Source organism: Sebastes umbrosus, chromosome 1 (genome assembly GCF_015220745.1).
Source record: "Sebastes umbrosus isolate fSebUmb1 chromosome 1, fSebUmb1.pri, whole genome shotgun sequence".
Classification (NCBI taxonomy): Eukaryota; Metazoa; Chordata; class Actinopteri; order Perciformes; family Sebastidae; genus Sebastes; species Sebastes umbrosus.
This window is the reverse complement of record NC_051269.1, coordinates 6,528,621-6,551,004: the sequence shown is the minus strand read 5'-3', so window position 1 is coordinate 6,551,004 and position 22,384 is coordinate 6,528,621. Positions and strand designations below refer to the sequence as shown.

Here is a 22,384-nt window from a genome sequence, read left to right as displayed (position 1 = left end):
CTCCAACTAGCGTATGACCTGGTTCTGTCGGAGCTCAACTGCCAGCATTTCTCAAGCTGCTCTTCAGGATGATCAAATGTGGCCGACCAGATCTACAGTAGATCTAATACGGTATCAGACCCGTCCGCACCAGTGCTAGTCCAGTCGTAGAGCCCACTTATTGCCCGTTTCACACCCTGAAACAACTTAACAGTGTGTTTGACTTCCCTACTTTGTGATTTCTGGAAAAACTGTGGCTTTTGCTTGCAGCAGTTCCTGTTTTGTGTCGATCGATCAGCTCGGATCAGATCAGAATGGTTCAGTTTGCTTGATCCCAGGAAACCTGCTACGAATCCAGAACACAAACCTCTGCTTGTGTCTGTGTGGTCACCTGTCTGTCCACCCATCGGTCCATTAATCTGTCCGTGGTCAAATGTCCCTCCCTCAGAGTCTTGGCGAGGTCGCTAGCGATAGCCAGCGCCCCTCCTTTCAGGAACCTGACAAAGTTCTCGCCGACTAACGGCCCCATGGCGTACATGCCCGGCCCGTCTGCCCCGACCACCTTGTTCGTGAATGGGTCCACCTCAACCGGATTCCTCCTGCACGTGATCGGCTCCTTGGGGATGAGACCAAGTGGGCGGCCATTGTCGGCCAGAAAGGAAAGGTTGGGGTGGGCGCCGATCAGAACCAGCGCCTTTGAGATCTGGACTACCGTGCGCTGGCCAGAGTCTGACTCCAGAACGCACTTCCGGTCGGGTCGGAACGCCACCACCTTGTAGCGTGGGAAGCTCAGGTAACCCGGGTAGGAAGAGGGGGATGAAGAGGTGTTGGAGGAGGAGGGAGGGAGGGAGAAAGGAGTGGAGGGGTCATGGAGGTTCTGGGCGTGGTTCTGTGGTGGCGGGTCCGGCTGGTACTGCTGCTGAATCATCATCTGGTGAACCTAGACGCCAAAGATAGGAAAGAGTGGGTTCGATGTAATTTGTGTATTTAACGCTGACAGCCTTAAAAAGTCACGCTTCTGTTGCCACAAAGCAGGAAAAAAATCATTAGTCGAATTATCAATTGGTCCAATAATTGATTGGTCAATCAGCGGGAAATTAATCATTAATAATTTGGATAATCAACTAATCGTTTACTTCACATTTCAAGCATGTTGTTTTTCTGTAAGTTCTATAAAGACAAGGCGTATTACGAAAAAATAGCAAACGTTATAGCTAGTGTAGCGTTAGCCTGGCAATCTTAAACAAGTAACGTCAGTTAAGTTAACACTGCTTAGCTAGCGTAGCTAACGTTAGCCTGACATGGTGAAACAACAATAATCGTCAATAATTTGGATAATCAACTAATCGTTTACGTCTTTCATGAAGCATGTGGCTTTTCTGTAAGTTGTATATAGACAGGTCTTATTACAAAAAAAGAGGTTATAATGCTCTCCTTTCCCAATACCCTGGAGCAAACATTGAATACATTACATTTCTTTATTTTTGCATTTTAATGAAGCTACTGAATATTGAAAACCATCAGCAGCTCCAGGTATCCCGACTCTCCTCACCTTGTGGTACTCTGGGTAGAGCAGTTTGGGCAGCTGGTTGAAGATGAGGCCGGGGTCGGTCACCGAGCGCCTGAAGGCGTGGTAGACGGGCGTGTTGAGATGGTGGGCGGCCAGTACCGCGTCGGCCGCAGTAAGCCCCGCCCCCACCACCAGCACCGGGTCTGACGACTGGTCGAGCTCGCCGCGGGAGATGGCCGCCTCCAGCTCCCAGAAAGAGTGGCAAACGTGGGGCAGGGACTCGCCTTCCACGCCGAGCCTGGCCGGGATGTCGTGGGTCCCCGTCGCCAACACCACGTTGTGGGCCAACAGGGAGAAAGGGACCTCCTCTGACACAGCAGAACCATCTAGAAGGACGAGGAAATAGGAAGTTAATATGTGGCATTTTCTCTAATTTTTAAACAACATGCTGTAATCAGGAGGGTTTTCATTCACTGTACCTCCCAGCTCTTCCCCCTCTCTGCGCTGCAGTCCAGTCACTCTCCAGCAGGACAGCGACCCCTCCTGGTTGCCAGGCTGTCTGGTTACCGAGGTGACGGTGGTTCCACAGGCAAAGCTCTGCTCCAGGGACATCTGGGAAACGTAGTGCTGGTAGTAGGAGGCTATCTCTGCTGGTGTGGCACGGTCATTTCGAACATTCCTGGAATAAAATAAACATGAAAATACCTTTAAATACAAACATATAAATTTAAATACAACACAAAAAAGACAGTTTTTTTATATATATCATCAAGGCACAGAGGCCAACAAATCCATTTACCAGATATTCACTGGATTTTGAGAGGTTGTTTGCATTAATTATAACATTTATAACAATTGAAAAAGTAATGCCTTGTAGGACTACTGTTAGTAAAATAATACGTCTAAAAGTGCTGAATGGGAAGTAGAAAGGTTCCTGGAAGGAAAATTGCTTATCAAATTAATTGTTATGACGAACAACATTTTATGTAAATCAAATGGAGCTCAGCTGGGACTCATTTGAAAAACAAATAGAGAGTAACGCATGAACACTTTGCTCTGTGGCTCATGTTTCTTTATGTAGTATTTCACCAATATGTCTAGTGATCCTGGTGGTGTAATAAGAGATGGCTTTAATCTATCACAATGCTTCAATGTGGCTACAAAATGACCTCAATATGAGCCCAAACACAAGTTCTCAGAATGGTTCATTTAAACAACATTTTAGTGTAATAGCTAATCATGAAACTTTCCCAGCTAACCAGCTAACTAATGCAAGCTACAGACTGTCAGCTAGCAAACATTTGTTTCTTCAGCTAGCTAACAACTTTGTTCAGGTTGTCAGCTAGTTGATACATTTGTGGAAGTTGTTTTGGATGTTTACAGATTATAAACTATCAGACAATCCTCTAATATTTCTCCATGATGGAGACTCAGTTGGCTGGGAGTGGAATAAAACTGGAATAAAGCGTCTTTTTCTGATTTAAAGTTTTAAAACTGTGAACGAGCCTCTCTGGAAAAAGGACCCCTGGAAATGTATTACGACTTGAAGTCTTAGATGTGTGTCATGTTTTATTAACCCTGTTGTGTATTTAACACACATAAAGAGTGGTTATGTGAGTCACATGGATGTTTTACTGTGGACGGACCTGCGTTTCTCTCTCATCCAGTCCTTTAGTTTGAGTCCGGGAAGCTCCATCCAGTTAGCCAGGCTCAGGGTTAGCATGGAGCCCTCCATAGCCTGGCAACAGCACAAACACAATTACAATCACTCAGCTGTATTCATCCGTTGCATTGTTTTCAGTGTATTCTCAAGTTTCATGTGTTGCTCTTCTGTTGGGCTGTAGTCACATTCGTCTTGCATCATGTGCACATTGCAGCGTCAGTGTGTGCAAATAAGCAGCTGACTGTGGAAACGATGCTTGTTTGCACACATTACCGTAACTTCTGCTAAGTAAATTTGTCTTCATAGTTCAAGGCTAAAGACAAAGACCTTGTTGTGTCAGCATGTGAGGACATTTTATTTAAGATAAATGTAATATTTTCAAGATATTACTGCCAAAAACAGATATATAATCTTCAAGCCCAACATTTTTGGCGGATCATATTATCCCTGTTCTGTGCCGTAATCTGAGGGTAGGTACACCCAATAATCCATAGATGGTCAGTATCCTAGCTACGTACATGCCAGGCTCCTCCAGGCGGACCCTTCCCCAGCACCAGATGAGGGACGGCGCGCTCCGGCTCGTATCGCCATTCCAACGGAGACGTGTGGTCCAATCCGAAGTCACTGTCGGGGAGCAGCAGCGAATCAAAGAGCACGGCCACGGGATTGGACGATCGCCCCTCCAAGCCCTCGCACAGGTACTCGAGATCCTGGAGAGACAGAGGGCGAGAGACACTGTGAGGCACTGAACACATTTATGATCCTTCACTGAACTGATGCGACGTTATTTGAACTAGAACAATCAACTGTATAGACAATACCGGAAGATCGTGGAACACGAAGCGGTCGCTGGATTTGTCTATAAACATGTGCGTGTTTGTGTGTTACCTGCTCCAGCAGCGACAGGTGAGGCTGCTCTCCCAGCTTGCTGTGCAGCAGGGGGTTGGGGTGCGATGCCTCAGGTGACAGGTAGGGGGTGTAACCTGACAACAGGTATGACAGACAGATGCCCGATGGGCCGTTACCTGAGAAACAGAAAGAGAGAGAGGGGGGTTGAAGCTGAGGGTGTTGTAGATAAGCAATGTACGGACCAAACCTGCCAAATTCAAAAATAAATAAATAAATGTCATTAAATGTAGCAAAAATAATATTAAAAATAAATGTAGCCATTAATTAATCGATAAAACGTGACATAAATTGATATTTCTGTTTTAACTTGCTTCTTTATTTATCTTTGTATTATTTCCATTATTTAGTTACTTTCCTGTTTAATTTTCTATTTTATTTATTTATGCATTTATTTGTATTCATTTGTAAATGTATTTAATTTTGCATTTATTTTTTGCATTTTTTTATTAATTTTTAAAAGAATGTTTATATTTATGTATCTATGCATTCATTTATTTATTTATGCACAATTTTCCCTTTGCATTTCACCCCTTACTTATTTCCCCAACTTATTTATTACTGTATTCATTTCGTTCTACATTTCTTTATGCATTTTTGCCTCATTATGCAAATGAGGGCGCTCAATAAATAAATAAAAAAATAAATACGTAAATGGGAAAATTAAACAGAAGAGTAAATAAATAAGGGAAATAATACAAAGATGAATAAATAAAGAAGCAAATTAAAACAGATATATCAATTTATGTCGCATTTTCTCAATTAATTAATGGCTACAGGTATTTTTAATTTTCATTATTTTTGCTACATTTAATGACATATTTATTTATTTATTTATTTATTTATTTATTTAACGAGTCATTTATTTATTTATTCATTTATTTTGGCAGGTTCTTTCTTCCATATGTTATTGCATGTTTGTACTTGGTTGCTGTAGACCTGAAGTAATCAGGAAGTTTGTTTATTTTAGCTACAGCTAATATATATATATATATATTAGCTGTAGCTAAAATAAACAAACTTCCTGTTTATTTTAGCTACAGCTAAATATACAGCTAATATATATATATATATATATATATATATATATTAGCTGTAGCTAAAATAAACAAACTTCCTGATTACTTCAGGTCTACACCTGTGAGAGATATATATATATATATATATATATATATATATATATATATAGCCATTGCACAGTCACTGACCATGACACAAAACTAACCGGAACACTGCAGCATGACTCAGCAAGTTTGAATGCCACATATTAGCCAGTACAACAAGCCAATGACTCAGCAAAAGCACATACGCAGAAGTCAAATGCAAAGCAGTAAAACTTCTGATTTGCCTGCTCATGTTGACTAATGAACATCACACATTCACTGTTGAAGACACCAGCTGAGTGTTTTTCAACTAAATAAATCCAGACTTCATTTGCACACAAAAACTGTGAATGTTTGAGGATTTTGCAGCAAAGCAGTAAAATAATACGATGTGCGAGTTTATATAGTCAATCTGAAAGTTGTCTGTGACTCTTTAACCTGTGATGAAAAAACTTTCATCATCCCTCTTCTGGTAAACCTCATGCAGGACAGCCTCACCCATTTCCTGCTGTGGTTAATGTCAACACTTTCTCAGGCTTTCTGGTATTTAGCAACTATTAGCAATCATTGTTCCCACCACTTTCTTCCGAAACCTGTTGCGTCACTCCAACAACATCGCTGTGTTTTTACCAAAGAACGTCTATTGATAAGAAGTGAAAGTAAATTGTTCGTTCCATTGCAATATCAGCTCCCAGCAGCAGAGCTACGCTTCCACCATTTATTAAACTTTTTGCCCGGCTGCTTCCCAGAGGAGCATTAAGTGAGCGATGGACATAAATGGAAGTTATAAAAGTCCAGCACACAGATTGTGAGAGCAACCTCAAACTTTTTCATGTCAAGGATCCAAATTGGAGTCCAGTAGACCACAGACCATGGATGTAGAACAGGGTCCAACAGACCACAGACCATGGATGTAGAACAGGGTCCAACAGACCACAGACCATGGATGTAGAAGAGGGTCCAATAGACCACAGACCATGGATGTAGAACAGGGTCCAATAGACCACAGACCATGGATGTACAACAGGGTCCAATAGACCACAGACCATGGATGTAGAACAGGGTCCAATAGACCACAGACCATGGATGTGGAAGAGGGTCCAATAGACCACAGACCATGGATGTAGAAGAGGGTCCAAGAGACCACAGACCATGAATGTAGAAGAGGGTCCAACAGACCACAGACCATGGATGTAGAACAGGGTCCAACAGACAACAGACCATGGATGTAGAACAGGGTCCAACAGACCACAGACCATGGATGTAGAAGAGGGTCCAAGAGACCACAGACCATGGATGTAGAAGAGGGTCCAACAGACCACAGACCATGAATGTAGAAGAGGGTCCAATAGACCACAGACCATGGATGTAGAACAGGGTCTAACAGACCACAGACCATGGATGTAGAAGAGGGTCTAACAGACCACAGACCATGGATGTAGAACAGGGCCCAATAGACCACAGACCATGGATGTAGAAGAGGGTCCAACAGACCACAGACCGTGGATGTAGAAGAGGGTCCAATAGACCACAGACCGTGGATGTAGAAGAGGGTCCAATAGACCACAGACCGTGGATGTAGAAGAGGGTCCAATAGACCACAGACCGTGGATGTAGAAGAGGGTCCAAGAGACCACAGACCATGAATGTAGAAGAGGGTCCAATAGACCACAGACCGTGGATGTAGAAGAGGGTCCAATAGACCAAAGATCATGGATGTAGAAGCGGGTCCAACAGACCACAGACCATGGATAAAAAAAGAGGGTCCAATAGACCACAGACCATGGATGTAGAAGAGGTTGTGTCCTGTGCTTTTGCCCTGTGTGTTAGTAAATAACCTACAACTCCATTAAATCCTGTTGATGTCATGCTACTGGCACTACTAGCTACTGGCTGATAGCCGGTTGTTTGGGAACAGAGACGTTAATACATCCACCACGGTACAGGCTGACAGCATACAGACCATGGGTGTATTAGAAGATAAGCCAATATATCCATTATTAAAGCCGCATACAGCTAGCAGGAAGCTGGCAGGACCAGATATGTCATATCAGCGTGCAGGGCGGTGCAGTCCGTTTTTTACTTAACTTTTCGGACATAATGATTTAAATGAGGTCTATTTAAGTGTTCCTACTGGGAAGTTGATTTACCTCGAAAAAAAAAAAATATTATCCTCTGATTTACAGACGTCTCTTTATATACATCCATGGACACAGACTCATTGGTGTTTTCAGTCCAAAATGGCGGCTACAGCAGCGCCATCTAGCAGCTGTTGTCAAAAAACACTATTTTCATCTCTTTGGTTTTACGGTGTTGTAATAATGAAGGTCAAAAACACAATCTCTACTCTGCCACTCCTTCTACAGAATTTGCTCTTAAAAGATAAAAAAAGATATATTTCATTTTAACTCTCAACACTTTTCTTGCATCCTGTTGCACTGAGATGGTTAATCCACTACAGTGAGCAGCATGTGGGCTTTAAAGTTTACTTCATAGTTGCCAGCTGAGAGGGTTGCAGCGTTCCAGACAACTCGGTTGAAGGAATTTTCCCAGTTGAAATTTCCAAATCCCGACCTTCAAGTGTTCCAGGTGCACGACGCCAAACAAAAAACATGGCCGACCGTGACAAGCTGATGTTTCTTTGGCCAGTGTACACACAGTTGGAATCTCAGCAGAACAGCCTCGTCCACATTTTTTGGGGCATTTTTAACGTTTTCTCAAATAACTATTGTGCACAGACGATAACTTTCAGAGATTGTTTAGGTAACCAGTTACCTAATAACAGGCAGAACAGGTTTTATGTACGTGTTGTGAAAAGAATCCCCTTCAGGGCGATGTCTTTCACAACAATGACCCGATCGCTGTACATTATCTCACGTATTACATGGCTACTTACTGAAGAAATCAATATTTTGATACAAAAACGGTCCTCCAGAGTCCGACATCACGGTCTTTTATAATGTAATTACAGACCGCAGAACACCGTGATTGACCAATCAGAATTGAGTATTCAACACAGCCGTGTAATAATATATGATAATACAGTATGTATTATGTTAATTAAAGGGCGGGTCCATTAATATATATATATATATATATTTTAGGTTTTTATATCATTCTGTATCTTCCCAGTGGTGTTCCTCATGTATTCTAATCGTTTTCCCACATGGTGACCTGCTGTAGGTTCAGGTGCAGGTTCAGAGAAGGTAGGAAAAAGGGAGTTGTGCTGTTTCATAGTTACTGTAGCAACACATTATGTAAGTTATCAACAACCTGAGCAAATCTAGCTCCTTCTCCGTTTCCCAACCTGCATGATGAAAAGGACAACGTGCAATTATGCATGTGACATGTGACGTCTGTGTGTGTGTGTGTGTGTGTTTCTTACCGATGATCACCACAGGCAAAATCTCTCCAGGGATAATTTCTTTATCATGAAGATCCATTTTGACTGAGGAGAGAAGACATTACTGTTATTATTGTTATTATTATCATTATCATCACTTCAACTTCAAGATCATTTCCATCCTCATCACTATTATCTAAGACAGAGAAAGTAGAGTGAAGGTGAATTAGTTAATTATTGCCAGTCACCAGTCACACAATGGTCAGTCAGCATATTTCCACACACACACACACACACACACACACACACACACACACACACTCTGACCTCATAAGTTTAACATAGCAACATGACCTTGTTTAAACAAAGACACTAAGATATGCTTCACACTCACCTAAAAGCAGATTGTGTGTGTGTGAGACCCGACGAGAGACATAACAATTAACTATTTATTGTCCTGCAGATACAGAGAATATCCTTCTTGAACTGTTTGAAAATATTTAACGATCCTACCTTACAGCTGGTATCTGTTAGAGTTGCACAATTAATCCAATGTTGTTAATTGATTTCCAGTAATAAATATATACATACATTTGCATAAAGCAGTATATTTACCCACTCCCATGTTGACAAGAGTATTAAATACTTGATAAATTAACCTTTTAATGTACATTTTGAACAGATAAAAAAAATGCGCAATTACTTACAATTAAATATTTTAAATCGATTGACAGCCCTACTTTTTATATAACTTACTTCAAGGAATATAACATATTTTTCTACAAAATCCATTTTTTATTTCAGAAAAGAAAATGTCGTCAAAACTGGCACCGATTCTTCAAAATAAAATGTTTCATTAAGATTCAAGTGTAGTAAAGGTCACAGTCATTGTATTTCTCGACTGCAAATCTCTGTGAAACCGATTATTGAACTTCTTCTGCTTTTGAGGTGTTGACGTTGCAGTTTGGTTTGTGAATCGAGCTCTTTGTTCTTATGTGCTGATGGTACGATTATGTGAGTATCTGCTTTAAAACATGACTTTGCATTATCATCATCATCATTAGAGGATGTGTGATTGTGCCGACTGACACATAACAGACTTACATAATCGCTCAGGTATGCTGTCATTGTTGTCTCAGGTGAGTCATTATTAATAAGTTATGTGATGCACCTGTTCAGGGATGAATGAGTATTTATACTGCCAACATTTGGTTCATTCTACAACTACATGCACACTAGTATTCAACTATTATTTTGAAAAAGGGCTGTCAAAGTTAGCGTGATAATAACGCGTTGACGCAATTTTGTTTTAATGACTCCAATTTTTTTAATGCATTAACACATCTTGCAATTTTTAGGTTGTAGTGGGCTAGAGTGAAGATATTGGTATCATATGAAACTAAAAAACCTAATGAATCCATTGGTACCAACCATGTCATACTAGCTTGTTGTGAAGGAGGTTAAATAACGCTCCAAACTTGATTGATGGTGTGATTATGTGAGTATCGACTTTAAAACATGGCTTGTTTCATCATCATCATCAGACAAAGTTATGTGTGACTATTAAATACTTGGCAAATCTCCTTTTAAGGTAAGTTTTGAACAGATACAAAATGTGCTATCAATTTGCAATTCAATATCTTAATCGACTGACAGTCCTATTTAAAACACCAGCTGAGTAGTGGGGAGTGTTTGAGGGGTTAAAACACCGACAAGTTTAAACAGTGAAACATAATATATAAACCGTGAAGTCAACTATGATCTCACTCAGGTACGGTTCACTTGCAGAGGGAAGGGCGGGGTGAGCCGACGGCGGCAGTGCGTTTAGCGTTTAACAATCTGCAGAGTCATGCTTACACAGAAAAAAAAACTTGAAGTGAGTGAAACGAATTTAAGAAGAAGAGGAGGGAGGGAAACGAATGAGAGGGAAGTATGGAGGGAGATAAAGAGGGTTACATAAGGGCAGCGCAGAGGCTGGCTGCAAGCCCAGACCAAGAGTGTGTGTTCGTAGCCAACGGGTTTACTGGACAGCACACACACACACACACACACACACACACACACACTGTACATGACTACGTGCAGCCCTACTGGCCCACTCTCCTTGTGGAACTGATTTGACAGGATATAATTGGTCTTCCTTCCTCTTTTGGCAGAAAATGACGACAGCTTCCGCCAAGAGATGATGACCAACGCCTGACTTACAGTAAAGAACCAGTCATCAACGAGCCCATTGTTTTCTGAGTCTATTAATTTAACAATGGTGTCACGGAGCTGTGTTTACTTTTAATAACAAACTGGATGCCAAACAGGTTCATCTTCTCAGATATGAGGATGTAAAGTGACTTTCAAAGCAAAGGCGGTGTCGGTTTTGTTTGTTTGTTTTATCGACGAACAAAGAAAGCTCCAAAATAAACCACATTAATTAATCCCTCAACAGGTGCCTTACATACCTTATTAATAATAACACACCTGAGACAACAATGACAGCCATGTGAGCGATTATGTAAGTCGGTTATGTGTCAGTCAGTTGGCCACGGTCACACATTCCTCCTCTGATGATGATAACGATGATAATGCAAGTCATATTTTAAAGCAGATACTCACATAATCGTACCATCAGCACATAAGAACAAAGAGTTCGATTCACAAGCCAAACCACCATGTCAAAAGCAGAAGCATTTATATAATTCAATGACTACATACAATGACTGAGACCTTTATCAGACTGGAATTACTGAAAAAGGGTTATATTTCTTGAAGTAAGTTATATAAAAAGGTAGGGTTGTCAATCGATTAAAATATTTAATATATATATATTTTTTTATCTGTTCAAAATGTACCTTAAAAGGGAGATTTGTCAAGTATTTAATACTCTTATCAACATGGGAGTGGGTAAATATGCTTGCTTTATGCAAATGTATGTATATATTTATTATGGGAAATCAATCAACAACACAAAACAATGACAAATATTGTCCAGAAACCCTCACAGGTACTGCATTTAGCATAAAATAATATGAAAATATGCTCAGTCTGGGCCAGACTTAAGACTATATCTTATTGTAGCAGCACTATTATTGAAAGATTTCAAACACCACCCAGCCTAAGTTGATTTTTTTTAAAGTTTTTCTATCGCATGGTGCAAACAAGGGGTTCACAAAAAAGGCAAAAAAAGCAAGAATGATGGTGAGAATCCCTTATTTTGGTGACACATCATGGTTTTATCTAGAACGTTTGCAAACCACTAGAGAGGAAGATCCAGCTCTCGTCACCAGTGTGACTCTCACTGGAGTCGTATTCCTCTGCTGCAAATATAGCAAAGCCCAAGGTCTTATCCAGCTGCTGCTGTTATTTTAATACACGGACACCTCTTTTATTTCATGCACCGCCCCTTTGACCATATGGCACCTGTACCGACGGCGTCCTGAAGTCAGCCTGCGGCGGGCCGGCCCATCTGCCATCTGCAGCAGCCAGACGGTTAATGAGATTTTAATTATCTGCCCGGTGAACGAGAAAACTCTTGCTGGAGGTTATAAACCTAATAAATACAGACTTTCTAACAACGATAGTCAAGCATTAAACATACTAGTACTGAAAAGATTAGTCAATTAGCAAACATTAAATTACATTTAAATAAACATTACATTTTATTAAAACTGGTTCCTGATTCTCACGTTTGTCTGATATGATTGTAAAGTGAATATTTTGGGGTTTTGAACTGTTGATTACACAATCAGATAAATCTGAGGGGTCACATTATGATTAAAGGGATAGTACGTTTAAATCTTCAGGCCTGTTAAAATAACTCCAAATAAAAAGATCTAAGGTGGAAAATGACACTGAACTGCTCACAGCTGAGAGGATGCATCTACTGCTTCATCACAGAAGGTAACCTCCAGGTCTGGGAAGTGAAGCCAGTGCTGAAGCTCCTTAAAGCTGCATTCTGTCTAACAGCCAGCAGGAGGTGACTCCTCTGGTTGTATAGAAGTCTATGAGAAAATGAGCCTACTTCTCTCTTGATTTATTACCTCAGTAAACATTGTAAACATGAGTTTATGGTCTCAATCACTAGTTTCAAGTCTTCTTCAATACAGCATGATGTTCATTTAGTAAATTATGGTCCCATTTAAAGTCAAATAGACCATAAAGCAGGGTATGCTTTAGGGCGTTGTGACCTTGTGATTGACAGGTCGCTACCACGGCGTTGTCCGGTCTGGGAGTTGACCGTGTTTTCGTCTTACAATTTTAACCCTTTCACAGTGTGTTTTCACTTCATCAGAGTTAATCATAACATTTTTGGGAGCCTGAAAATGTCTTATTCAGCATTCGGCTGTACTTAGCTCCACCCTCTCATGTCACTGCTGGTTAAAAAAAATATAAATATAGGAATATAAACTATATACACACATACACATACACTACATACATAAACTATGATATATAACTACCCAACAGCATATAAAGTCATTAAAATGATCTCCACCTTTACCAGCCGCAACATTAAAGTGTTGATATATATAAATATAAATATTAGTCAAAAAACAGAAAATATTAGTAAAGTATCATATAAAAAATTGTAAAATATCCGAAAACATTAGTAAAATATCCTTGAAATATTAATGAATTATTAGATAAAAATTCGTAAAATATCCAAAAAATCATTAAAATGAGCTCCACTTTCACCAGCTGCAACATCAAAATTATGATACGTATGTGTATGTGTATGTGTATATATATATACACATACACATACACATACACACACACTGTATATATTAGTAAAATAAGAGAAAAACATTATTAAAGTATTATACAAAATTTGTAAAATATCCAAAATAATATCAGTAAACTATCCTAAAAATATTAGTAAAATATGAATAGATTATCACATAAGAATTTTGTTTTATATATCCGAAAAACATTAGTAAAATATCCTTGAAATATTAATAAATTATTAGAAAAAAAATCGTAAAATATCCAAAAGAAAATAATTAAAATGAGCTCCACCTTTACCAGCTGCAACATTAAAGTAATGATCTATATAAATATAAGTCAAATAAGAGAAAAGTAAAGTATGAGTAAAGTATCAGACAAAATTTGGTAAAATATACAAAATAATACCAATAAAATATTGATAAATGATTACATAAAAATTCATAAAATATACAAATAAATATTAAAATGAGCTCCACCTTTACCAGCTGCAACATTAAAGTGATGAACACATTAATATATTTATTCCTCTGCATAATGAGTACTTTTATTTCTGGTACTTTAAGTATCTTTTGATGATAATACTTTGGTACTTTTACTTAAGTAGCCTGCTATATTGTATATCCGGTAGAACTATCTGAATACTTCTTCCAAAGCTGTCTACTGGCTGCATGTAGGAGGAGGTACTGGGAGAGTCTCAGTGTGAGGCTGGTATGTAACCAGTGTGTGTGTGTGTGTGTGTGTGTGTGTGTGTGTGAGCAGAGACCACCCGCCCACCCTCCAGTGAGCTGCGTGACTCACACCATCATCACGTAAGAGAGAGAGAGAACTGAGGACCTGCACGCACAGTTAACGCACATCTACCGCATAAATAAAGCTTAATAACACGACACACGCCGGATGGATATGAACTGGAGATGAACTCACAGATATGTTTCCTGGTGATGCGGGTCCTCCTGCTGTTGCAGCTCTCAGGAACACACCAAGAACAAACGAGTCGCTTTCTTCTTCTTCTTCTATCTTCAGTCTCTCATGGCACAGCTCCGGTTTCCTCCGGTTTCCTCCGGTTTCCTCCGGTTTCCTCGCTTTACTCTGTTTCTTCCGTACATGTGCGATACCACCGTCCGGCTGGCTGCCGCTCGGAGCTGCACTGTGACGGATTATATACTGCTACAGCCAGTCCGGCCGGCTGGCCAATCAGCGGCCAGCTCTGCTGCCGGCACTAAGCCCCGCCCTCACCCAAGACGACGTCACGGGAACAAAGATCGGCTATTAGCGGAGAGTAGGCTCGAGGATGACGTAACCTACGGAAGTAGCCGAGCGCTCCTGTTTGGTAACAAAGAGCCAGCGGCGGAAACAAGCACTCAGATATTTGACTTACACTCAGTAGAAGCAGTAGGCTAGTACCACAAGGTAGAAATATAAGTAAAAGTCCTGCATTCTATATCTTATTTAAGTAAAAGTAAAATAGTAAAAGTACTCATTATGCAGAGTTATATATATTATATCACTGGATTATAATGATTGATAAATTAATGTGTTCATCACTTTAATGTTGCAGCTGGTACAGGTGAAGCTCATTTGATTTATTTTGTATATATATATTTATTTAACGAATTTTTATCTAATCATTTATTAATATTTTACTAATGTTTTGGATATTTTAAAATGTTTTGTCTGATACTTAACTAATATTCTTCTGTAATTTGACTGATATTTATATTTATATATATCATCACTTTAATGTTGCAGCTGGTAAAGGTGGAGTTCATTTTAATTATTTTACATATATACATATATACGAATTTTGATCTAATAATGTATTCATATTTTACTAATGTTTTTTGGATATTTTACTGATATTATTTTGGATATTTTACAATTTTTTGTCTTATACTCAACTAATATTCTCCTGTAATTTGACCGATATTTATATTTATATATATATCATCACTTTAATGTTGCAGCTGGTAAGGTGGAGCTCATTTTAATAATGTTTTGGATATTTTACGATTTCTTATCAAATAATTTATTAATATTTCACTCATATTTTAAGGATATTTTACTGATATTATTTTGGATATTTTATTATTTTTTGTCTGATACTTTACTTATATTCTTCTGTGATTTGACTGATATTTATTATTTATTCATTTTAATGACTTTCTATACTGCTGGCTAGTTTAATCTATAATAATACATCATAGTTTATGTAGATTTTTATTAATAATCTGAATCTGTAAAGTAACTAAAGCTGTCAAACAAATGTAGTGCAGTAAAAAGTACAATAGTTGCCATAAGTACAGTACAATAATACTTGAGTGAATGTCGTTGGTTACCTGTGGTGGAAAGTAACTAATTACATTCAGTCAAGTACTGTACTTTTTTACAATTTTGAGGTAATAATTGTGATGAACACATTAATGCATCAATAATGACACAACAATATTATATATATTTGTAACATCTCTGTGCTTTGCCCGAATGCATCCATAGATCGGCACATCTCTTTTTGAGCCGCACGTTTCTTGTGAGACCCACACGAACTGTGTCGCATCATGTCATATTCCACCTGTGTGAAATTGAAAAATAACTGGCACAAAAAACTCTGAGAATCACCTTCCACCGGCTTATAAATAAACTCGGGAAAAAAAGTTTGGAAATTTGTGTTTGGTGGATTATTTCTCTGTTGTTACGATGCTAATGGTCATTGTATTTTACATCGTTGGAAAGCCTGTTTATTTACCTTCACAATGATGTCCAACTTGTAAGGATCATGCATTTGTGGGATGAGCAGCACAGCTGATTATGTGGGTAGCGCCCAAGAAAAATTTGCCAAAATGCTCCATCAATGGTAAACAGTGTATTCTCCTGTTGGTGTTGACTCTTGTTTTGAGTTGTTTGGTGGATTGAATGATTGAACTCTCTATCAGTAACAAGGAACAAACAAGACATATTGGTTATTTTACACTTTATTCATTTAATACACCGTCAGGAGCCTCAGTAGCGGGTGGAAGATCCATACGCAGCCACAACAGCCTGGCACTTCCTCCTCATGCTGGTCACCAACCTGGTCACGCGTTGCTGTGGGATGGCGTTCCATTCCTCAACCAGGATTCGTTACAGGTCAGCCAGCGTGGTTGTGTTGGTCACTCTAACACATACACCACGCCCAAGCTGATCCCACAAGTGTTGAATTGGGTTGAGGTCTGGACTCTTGGCAGGCCGTTCCATTCTCTGTACTCCCACATTGTGGAGGTAGTCTGTGATAACCCTGGCTCTGTGGGGGCGAGCGTTGTTTCTTGGAGGATGAAGTTAGGTCCCAGATTGTGGAGATATGGGATCGCCACTGGCTGCAGAATCTCATCCCGATATCTCCCTTCATTGAGATGGCCTTCAATGATGACAAGCCTTGTTTTGCCAGTGAGGGAGATGCCGCCCCCAACATGACACTGCCCCCACCAAAAGCTCTTACTCCATCGGTGCAACAATCAGCATAGCAGGAGAATACACTGTTTAGCATTGGCAGAGCATTTTGGCAAATTTTTCTTGGGCGCTACCCACATAATCAGCTGTGCTGCTCATCCCACAAATGCATGATCCTTACAAGTTGGACAGCATTGTGAAGGTAAATAAACAGGCTTTCCAACGATGTACAATACAATGCTAATTAGCATTGTAACAACAGAGAAATAATCGACCAAACACAAGTTTCCAAACTTTTTTTCCGAGTTTACTTATAAGTAGTTTCACAGTCTTTGTTGTAGCTGCTCTTCCTTTTCTTTGTGGTAGTTTCCATCATATTCCTCCTAAATCTGCATAGCTTGAGACTTCTCCATTGGGCGTAGCGTAGCAAAGATGGTGAAACGTTAACCTGCATTTGACCCACGTAGCTCAGTTTGACAGGAAACACAGCGCCGTGATGACAGCCTTCCCTGCTTTCCACACAGCCGTTGGATAAAAGACAGATTTTAAAGAAGCGTCTGTCCTGCAGTCGTTTGACTTTTGAAAACTACAGCTGATCAAAATGTGGGACATCGTCTCAATATGTGGGACGTGGGATAAAAACGATGTGCAGTCCCTCATAAAGTGGGACACCCTGTCACCCTATTAGTTTTGCAGGTATTTGATCATAAAGTGTGTGTGTTAAATGTGCAAGAAAAAAAAGGGTTGGACAAGTTAAAACGTTGACCTGATGATCACAGTTCATCCTGAGGGGAACATGAACGTCTGAATTAAACTTAATGGCAATCCATCCAATTATTGTGGAGATAATTAATTTAATTTAAGTTACAGGTACTTTAGTTAAACTCTCAGTTGTGCTAATAAGTTGCACTTAAGCGAGCTACAGTGTGTGGACTCTTTCTACATTTTTCATTGCTGTTTTCTATTGGTCGAGCACCTCCTGCCTTTGGATGTGCGCGTCAATCTTACATGGTTTGTGATATTTAATTAAAAAACACAAATGTGAACCTCATGGTGGCGCTGGAGAAGGCAGAGGTTCACCAACGTCAAAATGTTTCATCGTGTAGGAACCATGAATGTGCTGGCCGACGGACCGAAGCTGCCGTCCACAGATCCGCCAGCGTGGCTAAAAATATGAACGTGGACGTAGTTTGAAACAATGGAACCACTGTGAGAAACACAGAAGATATCAGTGAGGCAGTTAGGCCTCCAGGAGAAATAAAAGAGATCATATGTATAGCTGTACATACTTGTACAGCTATACATATGATATGCAGATGTGTTCTGGCACGCAGAAAAGCTGTACACTTATATAAGATGCAGATGTGAAATTAAATTGTACTGAATGTACTGATGGCATGTTGCCCGCAGTCACAGCCTCCAGGGAAAAGTCTCGTACATATACTTATCTTTTATCTTCGCTGATGTTCAGCTGCTCTCACATACAGTTTTGACTTTTTAACCTCCATGTAGGAGGACAAGATGTTCAAAACAACAATGAAACGTGTCCATATATCAATAACAAATGTTATCAACACGTCTGAAATTATAATAAATCTTTGTTCAACTTGAATTAAAGGATTATCGTTTGTAAATGTGTGGTTGATAATAATAATAATAATAATAATAAATATTATTATTATTATTATAACAACAATCATAATGAATAATAATTCAATATATAACTTTTAATAAAACATTTTAATGAAATTGTACGAGAATAGTGTAACCGTATTTGTGTGTTTAGTAATAGTGTAAATCTCCACTATTATTTACACAAAATTAAATGAATTTCATTATTATTTACAAATAAATATAAATACATTTAAAAATAAAAATAATAATAATTGTTATTGTTATTATAAATATAAATACATTTTAATAAATAATAAAATGATTATAATTATTATTTTAATGATAATAACAACAGTCATAATAAATAATATTTTAATAAATAACTTTTAATACATTTTTTAATAAAATGTTTTGTGAATAGTGTAATAGTATTTGTGTGCAATAGTAATATTGTAAATCTACACTATTATTTACACAAAATGTTATACATTTCACTATTATTTACAAATAAATATAAATAAATTTACAAATAAAAATAATAATAATTGTTATTGTTATTATAAATATAAATAAATTGTAATAAATTAAATAATAATAATAATTAAAGCTGCAAGCAGCGTTAAACGGGCCCTCGCCCCTTTGCGCACGTCGGGGGTACCCGCTGCCGTGCATTTCCATGAAAGTCAGACACTGCACGCAACAGTTAGAGGGTATTTTCTGCGTGGAGCACGTGGCACTGTAAATGACCTGTTGAGAACCTGTGGGGCATCCTTAAAAGGCACTTCTATGAGGGTGGGTGGCAGTATACAACCATTTCTTGTTGCCAGTAGGTGGCGCTATCACTATAACTCAATAATGGAACGTATATGTCTTCAGGCCGGGATTCTTATCCAGCTTGTGAAGTTTGGAGCAGATTGGAATATGTAGAGTCAAGTTACAACAGCCTCCTGTGTCATGTCGTATGCCTCGAATGGTTGAGGTTAGGTTAGGTCGTCTGGCAGCAAGTCTCACGAGAGTTTTTGCAGATCTCAGATCAAATTTCGCAATTTACAGGCTCCCTTCTAGTCGCTAGTCTGGAAGCGGAAAATCAGGGCTAAAGTCGAGTAGAGTGAACTCGCTATAACCAAACTGCCAATCACTGGGCATTTTCATAATGTAATAATCACATTTAGTTCCAACTTGAAGGGACTGGAAGATCTTTACTCATTTGTTGTTTTTTGTTGTACATCTGAACACTTTGTTCAAACTCTGTATAAGCTGAACCTGTTTGTCCTCTGAACACCCACACAGGTGTTTTCAGTTATTCTGGCTGATTAGACCTCTGCTCAGGTTGAAGGTGGAATTCATGAGATCACAAATCTCCATCTACCAGGTGCAATGAAAGCTGACAGGAGACTCAGGAAGATGTCAATACATTACAGTGAGCAGAGATCTAATCAGCCAAATAAACTGAAAACACCTGTGTGGGTGTTCATAGCTTTTAACGCAGGGTGCAGAACCCTAGGATCCTCCTCCACTGTCACCTCTCTGTTGTCAGTGTCATCCCTACACCCAGACTGAGGTGTAGGCATTTGTGGTGTAGAGACTACAGGTAAAAGAAATGCACTGCACTTTTTTTATTAGCTTCTGGTGCCTGTAATTTCAGATTTTCATCATTTTCATTGTCATCACCTATAATCATGACTAAAAGCATATCAGTATGTCATTTGGTACCCCGTTACATTCATGAAGTCAAAACTGCAGCTACTGGTGACAAAGTTAAGAGCGAAAAACAACAACGTTACTGGGTGAGCGATCTAATCGATGTGAACGTCAGAGTTTGGGTGTGTCCCATTTTCACGCATGGGAAAAGATGCTGTAAAGACAAACTTATTGTCTGTGTTATTTATTGGTTTTGATGTGAATTATTCACACTCTACGGTGTTGACTACATTAAGTCAGAAAGATTAGTGACATGGTTTGATTTGATTAAAACCTGATTCTATTGAGCAGGTTCCTCAGGCACGGCTCAACAATAAGGATTGCTCACATGCAAGTATAATGCCACATTGGGCTTGTAAATCTAACAACTTCCTGTTTCCTTTAGGTGGCGCTATGACTATCACTCATAATTGAACGTATACGTCTTGATGCTGGGACTCTTATAAAACATGTCAAATTTGGGGAAGATTGGACAATGTATAGTCAATTTACAACAACTTCCTGTTTCCTGTAGGGGGCGCTATGACTTTCACTCATAATACCACATATATGTCTTCAGGCCTGGACTATTATCCAGCTTGTGAAGTTTGGAGCAGATTGGACTATGAGCGAGAATGATTGAAGACTTTAGGATGCACAAAAACTCATGAAACTTTACACGCACATCCAAACTAGTAATTACTTTGATTTAGTAGTGAAATTTTGCTTGGGCGTGGCATGTTGGCTCTCTAGCGCCCCCTTATGTCTTTTAGGTTTTGAACATACCTTGAGGTACTCGAAAACTCATGAAACTTGGCAAAATGATGGACACCTGTGAACTTTATGTAAATGTACAGTTATTGGGTTCAGCATGTTTAGCCGGCTCTATAGCGCCCCCTAACGCGTGGAAGGCCATAGTTTGGTCAAAGTTGATCCTATATTCATGAAAATTGGTAGGTACATCCAGCTCATTATTTCAGACATATTCCTCATCGGGTTTCATTAGCTCCGCCCACCGGGAAGTCGGCCATATTGGAATATATGCGTTTTTCATGTATTTTATGCATACTTTTACGAACTCCTCCTAGAGAGTTTATCGGATCCGCGTCAAATTTGGGTGGTATAACCCTCAAACTACTGTGATGCTAAATTGCGAAGAAATATTTGATCGCTCGAACGGTGATGTCATACGTCATGTGCAAAGACGCCATTTTGTCTCTTTTTAGGTATGGAACTTTGCGATACTCCTCCTAGAGGATACAAGCGATCCATCTCAAAGTCGGGCAGCAGAATCTCAACACCTTCACGATGCTAAATTGCGAAGCTTTTGTGTTTTCGTGCAACGGCGTTCTTGTGGCGGCGGGGCGAATTTTGATGCTTCGCCATGACACATGAGGCTGTTGTAACTTGACTTTACATAGTCTGATCTGCCCCAAACTTCACCAGCTGGATAATAGTCCAGGCCTGAAGACATATATGTGACATTAAAAGTGAAAGTCATAGCGCCCCCTACAGGAAACAGGAAATTGTTGTAAATTGACTATACATTGTCCAATCTGCACGAAACTTGACATGTTTATAACAGTCCCAGCATCAAGACGTATACGTTCAATTATGAGTGATAGTCATAGCGCCACCTAAAGGAAACAGGAAGTTGTTAGATTTACGAGCCCAATGTGGCATTATACTTGCCCGGGGCATGTGAGCAATCCTTATTGTTGAGCCGTGCCTGAGGAACCTGCTCAATAGAATCAGGTTTTAATCAAATCAAACCATGTCACTAATCTTTCTGACTTAATGAAGTCAACACCCTAGAGTGTGAATAATTCACATCAAAACCAATAAATAACACAGATAATAAGTTTGTCTTTACAGCATCTTTTCCCATGCTTGACAATGGGACACACCCAAACTCTGACTTTCACGTCGATTAGATCGCTCACCCAGTAACGTTGTTTTTCGCTCTTAACTTTGTCACCAGTAGCTGCAGTTTTGACTTCATGAATGTAACAGGGTACCAAATGACATACTGATATGCTTTTAGTCATGATTATAGGTGATGACAGTACAATATCTGAAATTACAGGCACCAGAAGCTAATAAAAAAAGTGCAGTGCATTTCTTTTACCTGTAGTCTCTACACCACAAATGCCTACACCTCAGTGTGGGTGTAGGAATGACACTGACAACAGAGAGGTGACAGTGGAGGAGGTTCCGAGGGTTCTGCACCCTGCGTTAAAAGCTATGAACACCCACACAGGTGTTTTCAGTTTATTTGGCTGATTAGATCTCTGCTCACTGTAATGTATTGACATCTTCCTGAGTCTCCTGTCAGCTTTCATTGCACCTGGTAGATGGAGATTTGTGATCTCATGAATTCCACCTTCAACCTGAGCAGAGGTCTAATCAGCCAGAATAACTGAAAACACCTGTGTGGGTGTTCA

General features: G+C 39.4%; 1 protein-coding gene across 1 annotated transcript; it reads right to left on the bottom strand.

Moving 5' to 3' along the window:
- Window positions 1-225: 225 nt before the first annotated feature.
- Window positions 226-14,392, bottom strand: osgn1 (oxidative stress induced growth inhibitor 1). The gene is made up of 8 exons (XM_037765652.1): window positions 14,148-14,392; window positions 8,547-8,609; window positions 4,041-4,177; window positions 3,671-3,862; window positions 3,136-3,227; window positions 1,969-2,168; window positions 1,532-1,875; window positions 226-919 (listed from the first exon to the last, which is right to left on the bottom strand). The coding sequence occupies exons 2-8, from the start codon at window positions 8,602-8,604 to the stop codon at window positions 326-328; spliced, it is 1,617 nt and encodes a 538-aa protein (XP_037621580.1). The 5' UTR covers window positions 8,605-8,609; window positions 14,148-14,392; the 3' UTR covers window positions 226-325.
- Between the last annotated feature and the right edge of the window lie 7,992 nt (window positions 14,393-22,384).

Coding starts and splice junctions, on each gene's coding strand:
- osgn1 (XM_037765652.1), bottom strand. CDS start 8,604: ATGGATCTTCATGATAAAGAAATTATCCCTGGAGAGATTTTGCCTGTG. Junction 4,178..8,546: donor TTTGCCTGTGGTGATCATCG/GTAAGAAACACA, acceptor TCTGTTTCTCAG/GTAACGGCCCATCGGGCATC. Junction 1,876..1,968: donor AGAGGGGGAAGAGCTGGGAG/GTACAGTGAATG, acceptor TCGTCCTTCTAG/ATGGTTCTGCTGTGTCAGAG.